The 14,466-nt window shown below is 38.7% G+C and overlaps 1 protein-coding gene across 7 annotated transcripts in view; it reads left to right on the forward strand.

Annotated features, from left to right (window-relative positions):
* The window catches only part of fnip1 (folliculin interacting protein 1), a 50,793-nt gene that overhangs the window by 22,505 nt on the left and 13,822 nt on the right, over window positions 1–14,466 (forward strand). For 6 of the 7 annotated variants that reach the window (XR_005992657.1, XR_005992656.1, XR_005992658.1 and 3 more), the window contains exons 3-11: window positions 333–470; window positions 617–717; window positions 1,010–1,084; window positions 1,627–1,718; window positions 2,598–2,681; window positions 7,292–7,363; window positions 8,922–9,057; window positions 11,459–11,660; window positions 12,118–12,203. Coding sequence is in view for 3 of the 7 variants with exons in the window: in XM_041800858.1 (XP_041656792.1) it covers window positions 333–470; window positions 617–717; window positions 1,010–1,084; window positions 1,627–1,718; window positions 2,598–2,681; window positions 7,292–7,363; window positions 8,922–9,057; window positions 11,459–11,660; window positions 12,118–12,203 (986 nt within the window). In the remaining 4 variants the exon portion in view is untranslated. The remainder of the gene's footprint in view (window positions 1–332; window positions 471–616; window positions 718–1,009; window positions 1,085–1,626; window positions 1,719–2,597; window positions 2,682–7,291; window positions 7,364–8,921; window positions 9,058–11,458; window positions 11,661–12,117; window positions 12,204–14,466) is intronic. The other variant, XM_041800860.1, reaches the window with a different exon arrangement.

Below are 14,466 nucleotides of genomic sequence, written 5' to 3' on the forward strand. Positions count from 1 at the left end.
TGAATCCAAAATGAAGTAAAAACACATAACACCCTCTGCTGGTTGAAAAAAATGATTGTTGCAATATATACTTTTGATAAATGTATATAAAAAGTCAATTTTTGTACCAATTTTTAATTAGATTTTATGGAATCATTACATTGCTACTGATAACAGCAGAAAATTCAAAATCATAAAAGTGGTTTTCTCTGTAAAGTCGGTTCTGGATAGATAAAGATCTTATACTTGAAAGTAAAGTTACTCTCCAATGTAACTTGAACTCACTGCAGCTTTAATTGGAACTATGTTTATAGAACAGTGGTGTATAATACCCTATTGTTTATTACCTGTAGAGCACTGAGGCCCAGGTGAAGATGTTTGGGAAATGCTGCCAGCTTCGGCCTACTGGAGGTAGCAGCAGTTCCCTGGACAGCTCCTCTTCCTGTGCTTCTGAAACAAAGGAAACCAAGGAGCAGGGACTGCGTTTCCAGGTAACACAGAGGGAGATTTGATTGCAAAGTCAAACCATATACTGCATACATAGTTGCAATGTAATGCATACACGGCATAGTTTCACATCTTTAAAAGCAGGTATCTAAATACTGCTCATGTCTCTCAAAATGTGTTCTTCTCCTAGGGCTCAAGGTGTTCCTCCGATGTGGTAATGCTGGGAGAAATGATGTTCGGCTCTGTGGCGATGAGCTATAAAGGTTCCACACTAAAAATCCACCAGATCAGGTGAGAAGTGTTGATTGATGATGGCCTTAAACAGAGCACAACTTTTGATTATGTTTTTAACATTTGATATTGACATTTAGCTTCTGTAGAGTTAAAGAAAAAAATGTGATGTTTTCCTCTCCAGTTTGAGTTATTTTTGGAAACTTCAAATGAAGGATAGGAAAAGAAGGAAAAGCTAGAGGAAAGGGAATGTGTGGAACAAGGAAAAACAGTCAAATGAGTTCAGACAAAGCTGACACACAAACGTGCAGTCATGCTGATGATCTTTGTCCTGGTGCTATCATCATATCAGGTCGCCACCTCAGCTGATGCTGAGTAAGGTCTTCACCGCCAGGACAGGAGGGAGTGTCTACGGCAGTCTCAACACGTAAGCACTCGAGCTTATCAACACATACAAACCAGCTCTATGCTCTGATTATGAGAGTAAATTAAACTACGTGCAGATAAGCTCTCATCTCATCTTTTTCTCACATCTGTCTCAGTGGAGATCTACATTAGTGGTGGCTGGTAAACTGGTATTAATACTGTCACCAGTACTCACACGAGGCGTAAACAATGACACTGATAGTTCAACCTCTCAGTAAGGTGGCTGGTTAATAAAAGTAGCATAACAGAGACATGTGACACGACACCATCTCATACTTAGTCTCGGTCTTTTGCATGTTTTGGTCTGAAAACACTCCTGAAGTATGGGATGACTGGGCTATACTGCTTGAATATAAATTTAGATATGTTATCCTTTAATTTTTTTAATGCCACAATAAAATACCATTATCCATCAGAGTATACATACTGTCTGTCTTCTTAAAAGTTCTAGTTAAATTAAAGTATTTATGTCAAGCAAAAAGCAGAGATGTGCTGTCAGTATGATGTTTGTAATTTAGCCATTTTGGATGACCTAATTTACAGGTTACAGGACAGTCTTGAGTTCATTGGACAGGACAGCAACACACTGAGGCCAGATCAAAACACCGGGGCCAGCAGTCTTCTTGGAAACATAGGTAACCACAGAAACACTTGGCTGGTTTCATAGGCTTCTTCATTCATATATCCACAATCAGTGATAATTCCCAAACCACCTCAGCAACACTGCAGAATACTTTGAACTGAGCTTTAAGATCAAGTGTAGTGTTGAACAAATATAGCTATAGCTGTTTCTTTGGTAGAACTGTAGTCAAGCAACTGATGTTATCCACTTTTTTCTGAATTTAACTATTTATCTGAATAACAAAAACAGCTCAGACTCTCTTTAAAAAAATCTCTTGGACAGTATGAGAAACTTTTTGAACAGGTCCTGAAGTGCAGATTTTTTCATAAATAAAAAGAATCTGCTGTTGTTGTATCAAACATTCAAAGTAGATCTCTACTGTGAGTCAGCTGGTGCTTTTCCTGAAACTCACAGTAACTCTGCTTTCTTTTTGGTGAGACTCTGATATCGGTTTGTTTTAGATAAAGTAAAAGATTGTTTACTTAAAGTATGACAGGATCCCAACAGAAAAGAGAATATTAAAAAATGTGGACAATGTCTGCTTATGTGAGTTTCCTCTATGTCATCCTCACAGAAAAGACAGAAAATATAAAATACATATAAAATGAAAAAAATATAATTAATTGGTTTTATGAGATGTGTTTTCTGTGAGTGATCCCACTATTTATCTTATCTTTTTGTCTTTCTGACTGACCTAACAGATGCTGGTTATTATTTCATTCCGGACTAAAAAAAGCTCCTGACAACTTATTTGTTTGCTACAATATGTTCCGAACACAGGGGGCAGCTGGCTTCCCTCTCTAACTCATTCACTAACCATGGTTCATGTTTTTTGTTGTCTTTTCCCTTCCTTGTCCCTTTCTTCTTTTCCATGTTGTTTTATGCTGCGCAGGATTTTCTCAGCTCTGCAGCCCTCGACGGGCCTTCTCTGAACAGGGCCCTCTGCGCCTCATCAAGAGCGCATCTTTCTTTTCAGGTTGGCGCTTTAAACTGGCCATGACTAATGTGTGCCAGTTGCATGCATGTGTGTAGGCTTTAGTTGTGGGCAGCAATAGTGTTGATACAGGCCTGACTCTTGGCAGCTGCATGCCTTTGTGGTGATTCTCGCTCTAGAAGTGGTAGCAGTAGTCAAAGCATGCAATATCACAGCACGTCTGCCATCAGCTTGGGTCAGATAGAAGCTGAAGAGACAAATGTCTCAGGTAGCCAGTATCAGAAAACATTCATAGGTTAATAAAAAAGATAACTTGGCTGGAAAAAAATCACAGGGGCAGAAAGTCATCAAAGCTGCTTAAAGGTTGAATAGTCATACTGTAAAATTCTATCCTGGGGTATTTAATGGTATCTCTTATGCATGTTTAAGATTGTGTGTCTGTCTCCAGCAGTAGCACCACTGCCTGTGATTGAAGATGATATAAAAGTGATGGCAGAACTTCTGTCAATGATGTAGGCCTAATTTGTCCAATTAATAAGCTTTCAAAAAAGAACTCATGACAAAGACACACTCATAGTTATGCATCACATGATTGCACCGTGCTGTTGTCTACTCTGATGTCAAACCAGAATGTGCACTGCTCATTGTAATAATATCATTAAATGTCAGTTATCTTAAATATGTTAACAGCCAATGTGTAGGGTGCAGCAGCAGCCCTGAACATCAGGCACAAACTATTGTTCTTTACAAAAACATTTCCAAGCCCTTTATATTTGAAATGTATATGAAGTTAATCAATAAACGCATACTATTAGTTGTGTTATCAGATCCTTTCTGGAGAAAAAAAGGGAAAAAGTGTATGAACAGAAGCACAGCTATAAATCAGTTCTTCCCTTTAGTGAAAGCTAAGTGTGCTCCTAGATTTTTAAATGACTAAAAGAAGCTTTTTTCCAAACAAATGCAGCATTTTTAATAGGGGAAAAATTACACCCAGCACAGTGAATGCAGGGCGCAACAATATCTGTGTAGAGTCCAAAAATCAAGATTTGTTGAAAGAAAAAGAAACTAGTATAATAATTTCCCCATTTTTTCATTTGTAATTGTTTCCATTTCAAAACCCTTTCACTGTTTTGAACCTATGTCAACAGGAAAGGCTAAGAGCGATTGCACCATAAAAATACTGAAGGAAATGTAGTCACATCACAAACTTATTTTATCTTCTATAAGTAGCCTCCTTTTGAGAGTTTCTGCAAGTGCCATTGTTAAGTTCAAGCTCTGTTTTAATATAGAATCCTTATATTATTCTATTAAAGATTAAAAATTAGGTTACTTAACCAGTACAGTCATCCAATCAATCGGATACTCTCAAATACATAACTGCAAACAGTGTACCTTTGCATTGCTTCAGACTTCTCTGTAAATAAACCATGTTTCTGTGACTTACTATTATTCATTCACACAGACTAGCAGTGACTGTATAAGATATGATTCAGCGGTCAAACAGATTGTGTTTCTGCTAATGTTTGTTTGAGGGACAACAACCTAACAAAAAGTCAGTTAGTCACTTACTGGTAGGTTATAAAATATATCAGCCAGTACTATCTGACCCAGGCCTGCAGGTTTTCACAAAGAAGAGGTGTGCATGGGTTCTCACTGGTGTAGGTGACTATTTTCTTGAAAATGTTTTTTTCACTTCTCTGCTAATCTTCTTCACTCACATTATCACACTGACAGTGACTGTGATACTTGGGCATATCATTTTAGACTTTTTTTATTTTAACCATTGGTTTTAGTGTCTGTTTAAGTGTAAGCTGTTCATTTTTTCACTTACAAACCTTAAATGAGTGCATTGTGTTTATGCTTGTGCATATTGGCAAACATCCTCCCTTACATTATATCACTACATGCTACAGTACAGTTTTGCTTAGTCTGCTGTGAGCCACTGAAACACCCCACCTGTGCAGATGGTGTCGAAATCTTTTGTGCAAGTGTGATGTTGCAATAATTGAATAAAGGAAAGGAATTAGTTGCAAAATATTGCACTTTCTCTACCATATTGAAATACTACATGTAGTATCTGCTGGTAGAGAAGGGATCGATGCTCAGATATTAACCAATGACACTGCGCCACTCTAAAACCCTGTTTGTAACAGCTTTAATGCCCAGGTATCATTAATCACTGTTAAACAATAACATGATTTATGTGCTTTTTGATCAGCTTATTATTTTTATAACAAATATAGTTGTTACTTTAATGTGTGACTATGATGGAAAAACAATCAAGATAGCCAATAAAGTTATTTTCTTACTTATAATGCTAAGTTGCCCTGGTATCACTGTAACTGTCACGAAGTAAAGCAACAGATTTTCTTTTACTCAACTCAAACTCCTGTCATTAAGTGCTTTTCAACCTGAAGTTCCCTGCTCTTTTAGTGCTTTTAGAACTTGTTCTTATGGAACTCATTGGTTCCTGTGGCCCACTGTTTGTGTTTCTATGAAGGTCAAAAGACCTGAGAAGATAAGGTAAATCAGGCATCCTGATGCAGCCAGGTTTCAGGAGATGTTTAACAATATGTAAGGGATATTTCAGTATTTTTGAAGTTAGCTTGTATAAGGTACTTGGCAATAGTAGTGGCATTAGCCTCCAGAGATTTCAGTGTGTGCTGCCCCTTTAATCAGATTGTGTTTGGGGCACCAACAAGGAAGCTAGACCATACCGCACTACTGACGGGTATAGTTGCTCTGCGTATTTTAGCGTGTTGTATGTAAAAATGGGCTGAAATACAAGGTTGGCTCAGAAAGTATCAGAAAATATCAGAAAGTGTTTTATTTTTCACCCAAAATGCTGCTATTCCAGGCACTATGTTGCTAGGCAACCTTCAGCTTGTTCTTCCACCTCAGCATATCGCTGCTATTGGATCAGCTGTTTGGGCATGCAGGCTTTGACAGGGACAACAACAAATCAAGCTAAAACTAGTTGTTTCAGCTCAGTTTTTCAAAAGCTGATACATTGTGTTCATAAGGTAAACATATTGTGCCGACTGAAGCTTGTCCAGTTTTTACACATTAGAAGAACAAAGCCAAAAACTTAAAACTTACTTAGTACTGAAAAAAGTACTACCCCCTAAGCAGGAACCCCTTCTACTCCAGAACTAATGTAGACCCTGGTTAGACACTGAGCTTTTCAAAGGGTTTCTAGTTCCTGGGGAAAGTTCACATGGTTGAAAAGCACCTTTTTCATTGTATCATGCTGATCAGAAACCTCTTTTGCCAGAAGCATTCAGTGTTTTCCTCCTCTCTCTCCCATGGTGGGGTAAATTTTTGCCCTTTGCTTTAGTGAAAAGCTGGTGTTTCGAATATAGCCCTGTATAAAAACGGCATACCAACAGTCCTGTGTCAGGCACCTTTATATTGTCATGGTGTGTTGCTCTGTTTGTTATGCAGTGTTGGTATGGTCATAAGCACAAGTACTAGAGGAGCACATAAACACAACCCTAAAAGTTTTTGTTGATTTGCTCATTAATCATCTCAGCTGGTCATCAGAACTCTGGCTTTGTGGTTTCACACGTCTCTGCTTGGAGAAGCACAGACATTTTTCCCATTTTACTCCTGAGTGTTGACAAGGGACATGTGAGAACAGGCAAACAGACTCAGTTACATCTATTTTACATGGTCTGCTAGAGAAAGTTGCATCAAATGTAGGTAGTTACAGGAATAAGTCGGTTAGCAACTCTTACGACACTTGTTCACAGTTTGTTTTCTAAGATTGCTTCCTGTTTGTGGTATTACACAACAAAAGGGGACTGACAGCATGACTTTGAGTACACAACATCCTTTTCACGGTCAAATTTAGTTATATACCCTTTTGTATTTATGTAGTCGTGTAGGTCATAATTCAAACAAAGATGCACTTATCAGCCATAGTATAATGACTAAAAGTTATGTTGCAATTAAATGCAATATAACAGCTCTGCCATAAATGTGACTTTTATGAAGCTTTGACATTTTCAGTTTTTATTTGCGTTGTCAGAGAGGCAATAATTCTACTTAATATGTATTACTGAAGTTATAGTGGGTGGTGGTGGTGCATTCTTTTCAGCGTGTTTCTATTTTATTTCTCCAATGGGATGCATTGGTGTAGGTGGTCATAATGTTATGGCTTAATCATTTATATTTTGTTAAAAAAAAAAAAAAAAAAAAAACATCCAACTCAAACTCTAGAACATGAACCTTATTGTTAGTACTTTTGGAAATGTTACACATAGTGATGATGTCTTTGTCAGTAAATAAATACTAGCATTAAAGGTCACTCATTTGTAAAATTAAAGGAATAACTGACTCCGATTTACCAATAAGAACCTCCTCAGCATGCTTAGTGTTTTAATTTTGCTCGTCGCATTTGTTGTTTACTAATGTGTTTTTTTTTTTTTTTTTCATCTTTGTCTTTCATCCTCTTCATCCTCATCTCTGTCTTTGGCTTTCTTTCATTTTCTTTTCTTGACTTACTCTTTCTATTGTCAAATCTCTCTCCTTTTTTCATCTGTTACTATTCTTTTTCTCTTTTTCTTCCTCTTACACCCTTTCTGCAACTTAACCCTACTCTTTACTTCCTGTCCATCTCCATCTCCCTCTACCTTCATCCCTTCCTCCAGGCCACAGCCACCCGATGGACATGCCTGGCCGAGGGCTTTACGATGAGAGGGACAGCGGCATTGCCAGGTCAGGTAGGTTAATAAGACTTTGAACCAAAGCCTGGATTAACCTACACTCCATACAGCTTTTAGCTTTGTCACTGAGCTTTAAGTCAGGTTCTTCTTTATACTTGACAGTAAAGACGAAGTAACAGAATAGATGAAGTGTACAATAAAACTTAAAAGTTTTTCCTTTTTGCCTTATAATCACCACTGATCTTCATCAAGGTTGCCAAAAACATGCAGCTAATGAGATTTTCTTTTGGGAACATCCCAGACAAAATGTTTGACCCCTCTGTGACTGCACAGTTCAAGGTCAAGGATGTGAACACTTACATAAGCAGGGGTTACTTTAACCAGTGCTTCTAAAGCTGCCACTTCACCGATGTGGCATGCAGACACACAGGCAGACAGTTTTCCATTCATTAAGGCAACACAGTGGTGTTGAGGCTGAGTGCAGTCTGAATGGTGAGCTGTGCAAGGTGGGAGAGATGACATTACTCTTTTCAGTGCCCAAAACTATTTTGAATTCACTATTTTTTATTTAAACTAGAAGAAAGAATATGATGTAGCGCTGGAAGACTGCAGAGAGGTGTTTACACGGCCTCTAGGGTCCGGGAAACCGTGTGCAATGGAAACTGACCCCTGATCTGCCCCCAGCCCCCCTACCCCCCCTCCTCTACAAACATCACCATGCCCCACTGGCATGACTGGTATGAGGGGAATTGTCCTTTCTGCTCAAACCCGGGTCACATGCAGAGGATTAAATATAGCAGCTCTCAATACCCGCTACTAGTAAACGAGCTTCTAATTCAAGACTTGTCCTCTCATCTTCGCTCTCTCCACTTCCCCTCGGCTGGAGAGCTCTTTGGCCGACTCAGACTCTCACACAAACACTGCCCTCTGTGGCACAAAATCTCATCCCTATGGGACTCTTCTTTCGTCTTCAACAGTCAAGTTTTCTCTCAGCTTAGCTTATTAAGATATCACCCCTTATCTATTCGCACAAGAGATAAAGGGAGATCACACACCATCTAAATGGCTCATGTGACCATTGATCAGAGAATGCTGCATGGCTGTAAATAACCCTGTGATCAGGGCTTACATTCTGTATATGTGTGTGTGGGGGACAGATAGATTGTCATTACCATGCCAGTCTGGTGTAAAGCCAGGTTGTTGAACAACTGCAGCATGTGACTGTTAGCAGGCTAAGTGACATTAGATCTCATATGAAAGCTATTCAGTAATTAGAGGCTCTGTGATGTGAGTGTGAAAAGGGGACAGAGGGGGGTGCGGGTAGTTGTTTGTTAGTTTTTGATTTTATGTGCTGTATTTGTTTGCAAATGTAAACTTTTTTTTCAAAATCATTCTCCAGATTTATGTCTAGCTCAATGTGTGTGTTCAGAAAGAATAGCCCTGCATAATTGTTATCTGACTAATTCTCGTCCATTTCCTTTGTCACCTGTCATTCCCCTACTCTCATTCCTATTCTCTTCTTCTCTCCTTTTTTCTCTTCATCTACAAAACCTTCCCTTGTATCTCCTCCATCCATCTCCATTTCTTCTTTTCATCTCTCCATTGGTTCTTTCAGCTTCTTTGAGCAGCCTGTTGATCACTCCCTTCCCATCTCCTGGCTCCTCACTGAACAGCAGCTGTGCATCCAGCTACCAGCGTCGATGGCTTCGCAGCCAAACCACCAGCCTGGAAAATGGTGTCTTCCCACGATGGTGAGAACCATACATCATACTAGTGCGCATAACAAAGGATGCCGTTTTAACGCTTGTCATGCTGATAAAGTGCTATCAAGTAAAAAGAATCTTTGCATATATTGACTGGATATTCCCTGAAAAGTTGCTCAAGTTTTCTACACACAAATGTTGAGTCTTTGAGGGTAAGACTGGGGTGTTTATTTTTTCTACCTTGTACCTCCTAAATGGATTTGGTTTATCCTCGAGTCAGAGTGGACATTTGTGCAAAGTTGGAAGAAATCCCTCAAAGAGTACATATGTACTGTGCTTAACAAATTTATTAGACCACCTGTCATCCAGCATCATGAAGTGCTTTAAAGGTGCAGTGTGTAATATTTAGCCTATTAGCATTTAGCAAAACAAGCTTGGTTAAAATGAAACATAACATTTATAAGTAGATTGATCTAAATTAGTGTTGACATCTGATAACACATTTTTTAAATTTATGTTTTAAATTAACTCAGAATAAGCCTTTTATTCATACATAGGGAGGGTCCCCTCCAAGGAAGCTGCCATCTTGGATTTTTGCATTTTGCCTGTTTCTATGGCATCATAGAAGGAACCAAATAACAGTAAAGCATGTATTGATTTTTAAACTTCACTGGTTCCCACAGTTATCACCAGAGAAATGATCATCACACTCCAGAATTGACTGTTAGATGTTGACAGTCCCAATTTTACACACTGTACCTTTAATGCAGACTCTTCATTTTCAGTGAGCTCTCCACGTTTTACCATTTTGAACAGGAATGAGGAATTTCAAACTGAATTCACCTTTTTATACCCAAATTTGAGCCGGCTCACTGGGCTTCTCTGAGAAGTCAGAAATGAATCAAGCATAACATTCAACCACTAAAACTTATTTTTCTGTTCAGGAATGCAAGTAAATAACTATAATTTGACATGTTAATCAAAAAATAATGCGCTTTACTATTTTTTCAGCGTTTTTGTAAATCAGTAAATTTGAAAATTCATGGATAACAATAATAATGATATTTTAGCATTAAAAATGTCATTTGGGTTAAAGATCTTCTACATACTGGTGTATTAACCATTGCAGAAACATAAAAAATGATTTTGGTTTTGCCAATATTTACTAGTGCTGTAAATTTAGGGCAGCTGTGGCATGAATCTTATTTTGGGTAGTGGTCTGATAAATTTGTTAAGCATTGTACATATCCGTAGTGTTGGATGAAAACTCTTATATTCAAAGTTACCACTTTGCAGGGAATAAAAAAAACAAACTGTAATTTTTAATTAGTACAATACTGAATGGTCAAGGTCAGTATCTTTTTGACACTTTTCATTGCTTTAGAATAAGTTAAAACCCACTTACAAATGTAAAGGCTGACCAATAGCACTGATTTATTAAAAAGAATTAAAATAATGAAAAATAGAGATACAAGGTTTTGGCCTGATGCCAGTGATATGTACTGTATGTACATGTGGACAGACAGACAGATCAACAGGCAACCCTAAAAATGCCTCAAGCTCTGGCTGTTGCTGATGCAGAGGCATCAAAACACAGCTAAAGCGGAAACTATAATATAGCAAGACAGTAATTAAAAGAGTAAAAGTTCTAGTGCAGTGTTGTCATAAAAATAGGAATGGAAATATTTATTGTACTTATTTATGGTTCTTATTTTGCAAGAAAGTCGCTGATGTGTTTTGGGCCTAAACTTCACAGGAACTGCAGTATTTTAAAGCCTGTTCTCTGACAAAGAGCCGGTGTGAGGTGCCTATAGTTGTCATTATTGACTTGCTTAGATTGTTCTTTTTCAAGTGAGAGACATGTTTAAAACCCTTGGCTTTCACTGCACAACTCCCCAAATTCTCACACACTCACAGACACACACCAGTCGCTCCTAAATGCTTACCTCCCCCCTTTGTTTTTCCTTGTTGAAGGCTCTGTTGGACCAAAGTTTGTCTTGCAAGGACTTCCTAAGAATCCTGCAGGCACGCACTGCTGCTATGCACTAATAACTACACATGCAAACACACACGTTGCTGTGTTGGTCTGTCACTGAAAATGCAGTTGTCAGCCTCTGAGTGCTCTTACCTTACAGGTGATGGAGTTCAGCTGCTCCAAGGCATCTTGTTTACCAACTGTAACAGTAAAAGTGACAGGATTGTATGTATCTTTATCTGCATTTTCTGTTTAAGCTGATAAGATCACAAGGGCACAGCTGTGAAGTTTGTAGTAATCAAAACAAATGTTGTATGTTGGATATTTATGGGTTACATCAAAAAAGTCTGTATAAGCTGAAGAAATATTCTTATAAACAGTTTCAGCAGTTGCAAATTTAAATCGGTCTCGAGAAATTGTTCTGAATCTGTCTCTGCTCTGAGGTTGATTCCCTGTGTATCCTGTCCTAATCAGGTCAGTTGAGGAGAGCTTCAACATGTCTGATGAAAGTGGTGGACAAAGTCTCGGCGTGGCTAGAAAGAAGAAGATCGCCATCGGGGTCATTTTTATGCTGTCACCAAACCCTGAGGAGAACAGCCGCTTTCAGGATTTCTTTTTCTCCCACTTCCCTCTTTTTGAAAGTCACATGAACAAACTGAAGAGTGCCATTGAACAAGTGAGTTCATTGTTTCACTAGGGTTATAGACTGACTGTATTTTTTTTTTTTTTTTTTCACTGTTGTCAACATTAATGCTTTTCAATGGCTGTTTTCTGCTTTTGTATTCATGTTCACTACCTTGATTAATGATGTGGAGACAAGCCTACCAGTGAAATCCATTTAGAAGGGGGATATGAATAGTACCCAAATGTGAACCTAACACCATTTGCTTTAGTAATAAGCAGAGTTGCTGTCGGATTGACTGATCAATTGTCATTCCTTGTATATTTGCTCCTCTGTTTACTGGTGTCTGTGGTTGGCACTCACTAATCTCTGGATGGCTTCCAAATTTACCCTAGATCCTCCCTGTTGCCCCCCCCCCTCAAAAATATCTAGCTCCACCCTACATGAAACTTTGTCTATCAGCTTCATTTGCCAAATACCTAAAAGCCATGTTTGTTGTGTCACTCTCAAGGCCATGAAGATGAGTCGACGGTCAGCTGATGCCAGTCAGAGGGCCTTGGCTTACAGCCGCATGGTGGATGGACTCAATGAGTTCAGGTTGGGCAATAACTCATATTCACCCACTATAACCTGCACATTTATCTCCCGTAGCAGACAAGACATCTACAATTAGCATTACTTTGCTTTTGATGAAAACACCAAAAAGATGTTTTACTATAGAGGGAGTTTTATAACAAAAATACGGGAAAGAAGATGCATTACCTTTTTGTATTAAAAAAAAAGATTATTCTGCAGTGCACAACAGGAGGGATCAGCAAAAAGCATAAATTTATCCATCTGACAAAACAGCCAACCATTTACTGTTTTCATCTGATGGAACTTTTTTTTTAATGTTTATTAGCTAACTCTCAACATTGAAGCCAAGATCATGCTGACATTCAGTTTCTATGTACTGTGGCCAAAGAATTTCCCTGGGTTTGGTGCAAGGTCTCTGCCTCAAAACAGAATACAAAATCTCTTTTGAAGAAAAAGAAGCTCCACTTGGTTTTTATAATATTTATTACTGCCCCATAAAACCCCTCACTTTACATGAAACATAAACAGACATGTATTTCCTAGAAGTAAATGAATGTAGGCAGGGTATAATGCAGACAGGTGTGTTTTGCAGAGAAATAAAAGGTTAAGTGTCAGAAAAGTATTGCTCTGTTTGGAAGACAAAACATCTGCACCTGACAATAGAGGGAGAAAAACAGGCATGACATGTTGCTTATCAAACCCTGTAGAGAACAGATTATTAGTCCCAAAATGTCTGAATTGTATCACATTAAATATTATTTACTGAAGAACAAACGTTTCAGCTCCACTTAACAGGAATTTTATCTGAAGTCTTGCCTTGTTGACCTGCAGTTACATAAACCTGTAGCTTACCCTCAATGTTCTTAAAAGTAGGTCACCAAGTGCCCATACTAATCCTCTGTTACTCATGTTGGGTAGCTTTAATGGTCTACACATGCCTTTCATTCCTGTAGTAGTTGGTCAAGTTAAGAAAGTTGAAGGCATCATTTGTGGCCTTTCCTAAGTTTATCAAACAGGCCCTAAACTGTTTACACTGATACCATTTAATACTTAACAGCTACTTTTATTACAGTTTACTAAGAATGTTTTTGCTTTTACTTTCTTACTTTCACTTTACTTTGGGCCCAGTATGATGAATGGCTGCCATAAACATACACCTTGGATAAACCTTTATTAGATTTAAGAAAAAAGGTTGTGTTTGCATAGGAGATATAATAACTGGGGATTTAGTGCCTCTGTTTAACAGGATGGAAACAAAAGGAAAAATGCATAAGGTAAAGGGATGCTGTCACTATGCTCATATTACAGGTTCAGTGATCAATAATGGATCATCTCTTAGGGATTTTTAAACATAGTTCAGCAGTATGACCTGATGAAATATGTCTGGTAAAAGAAAGGAGCAACACAATGTTCTCTACCTGTCTTTAGCAAACTGTGGATATTGCATTGTAGCTGCAGTGCATGTTGGGAGTTCCTACTTTGGGCCTTTGGTGATCTGAAGGTAAACTAAAGGGAAGTTTAAGACACTGCAAGTGCCTTGAAAGCTGGTGAAATCAACTCAGGCAATGCTGAAGAGCTCTATGATGTAACGAGGGTCTGGCTTGTCTTTATCACAGCTTGTTTCAGGCAGGACTGCGTTTATGCAAGCAAGGTTATTATATGTCCCTTGTGGGGATGCTTTTCAAGTCCTGGATTTACTGTTCTATGGGCTGATATCATGCCCATGCACCTTGTTTTATGTGCACTGGTTATGATGCTAATTGAACACCATACCAGACTTTCACTTGCCGTACAAGCACTCACAGGCTGACAGTTCCTTGTCTGATGTCCCCTCATTGCTGCAGTCATATGCCTGCTGGCAGCAGGCCACAGCAACCCAAGCCTCCTGAGTGGCAACCCTATCTACCTCAGACACCAGCTATGGGCACCAGAATAGTAAATAAAATGTGAGTGCCAGCAGGGGGAATGCCATTGCCCTGGACAAAAAAATATCTGTAAAATCTCACCTCCAGACAGCTGCTAAAATTAAGTGTAACCACCTTTGCCATTAAGGACTTTTGACTTCATGGAACATTACAAAAGGAAACTGGACGAAATGCCTTTGCTCGATGCTGCTTTGACGTAGTTGAAGGGCGAGCATGCACATACACCCACGCATGCTGGCAAAGATAAGCTGCGCACTTAGCAGAGGCATGTGAACATAAAAGTGACACCAGCCTATAATGGGGTTACATGGATGGGGTCTTAGTCTGAGGCTAGTGAGGAGTTAGTAGAGAAGCAAAAC

Source organism: Cheilinus undulatus, linkage group 12 (genome assembly GCF_018320785.1).
Source record: "Cheilinus undulatus linkage group 12, ASM1832078v1, whole genome shotgun sequence".
Lineage (NCBI taxonomy): Eukaryota > Metazoa > Chordata > Actinopteri > Labriformes > Labridae > Cheilinus > Cheilinus undulatus.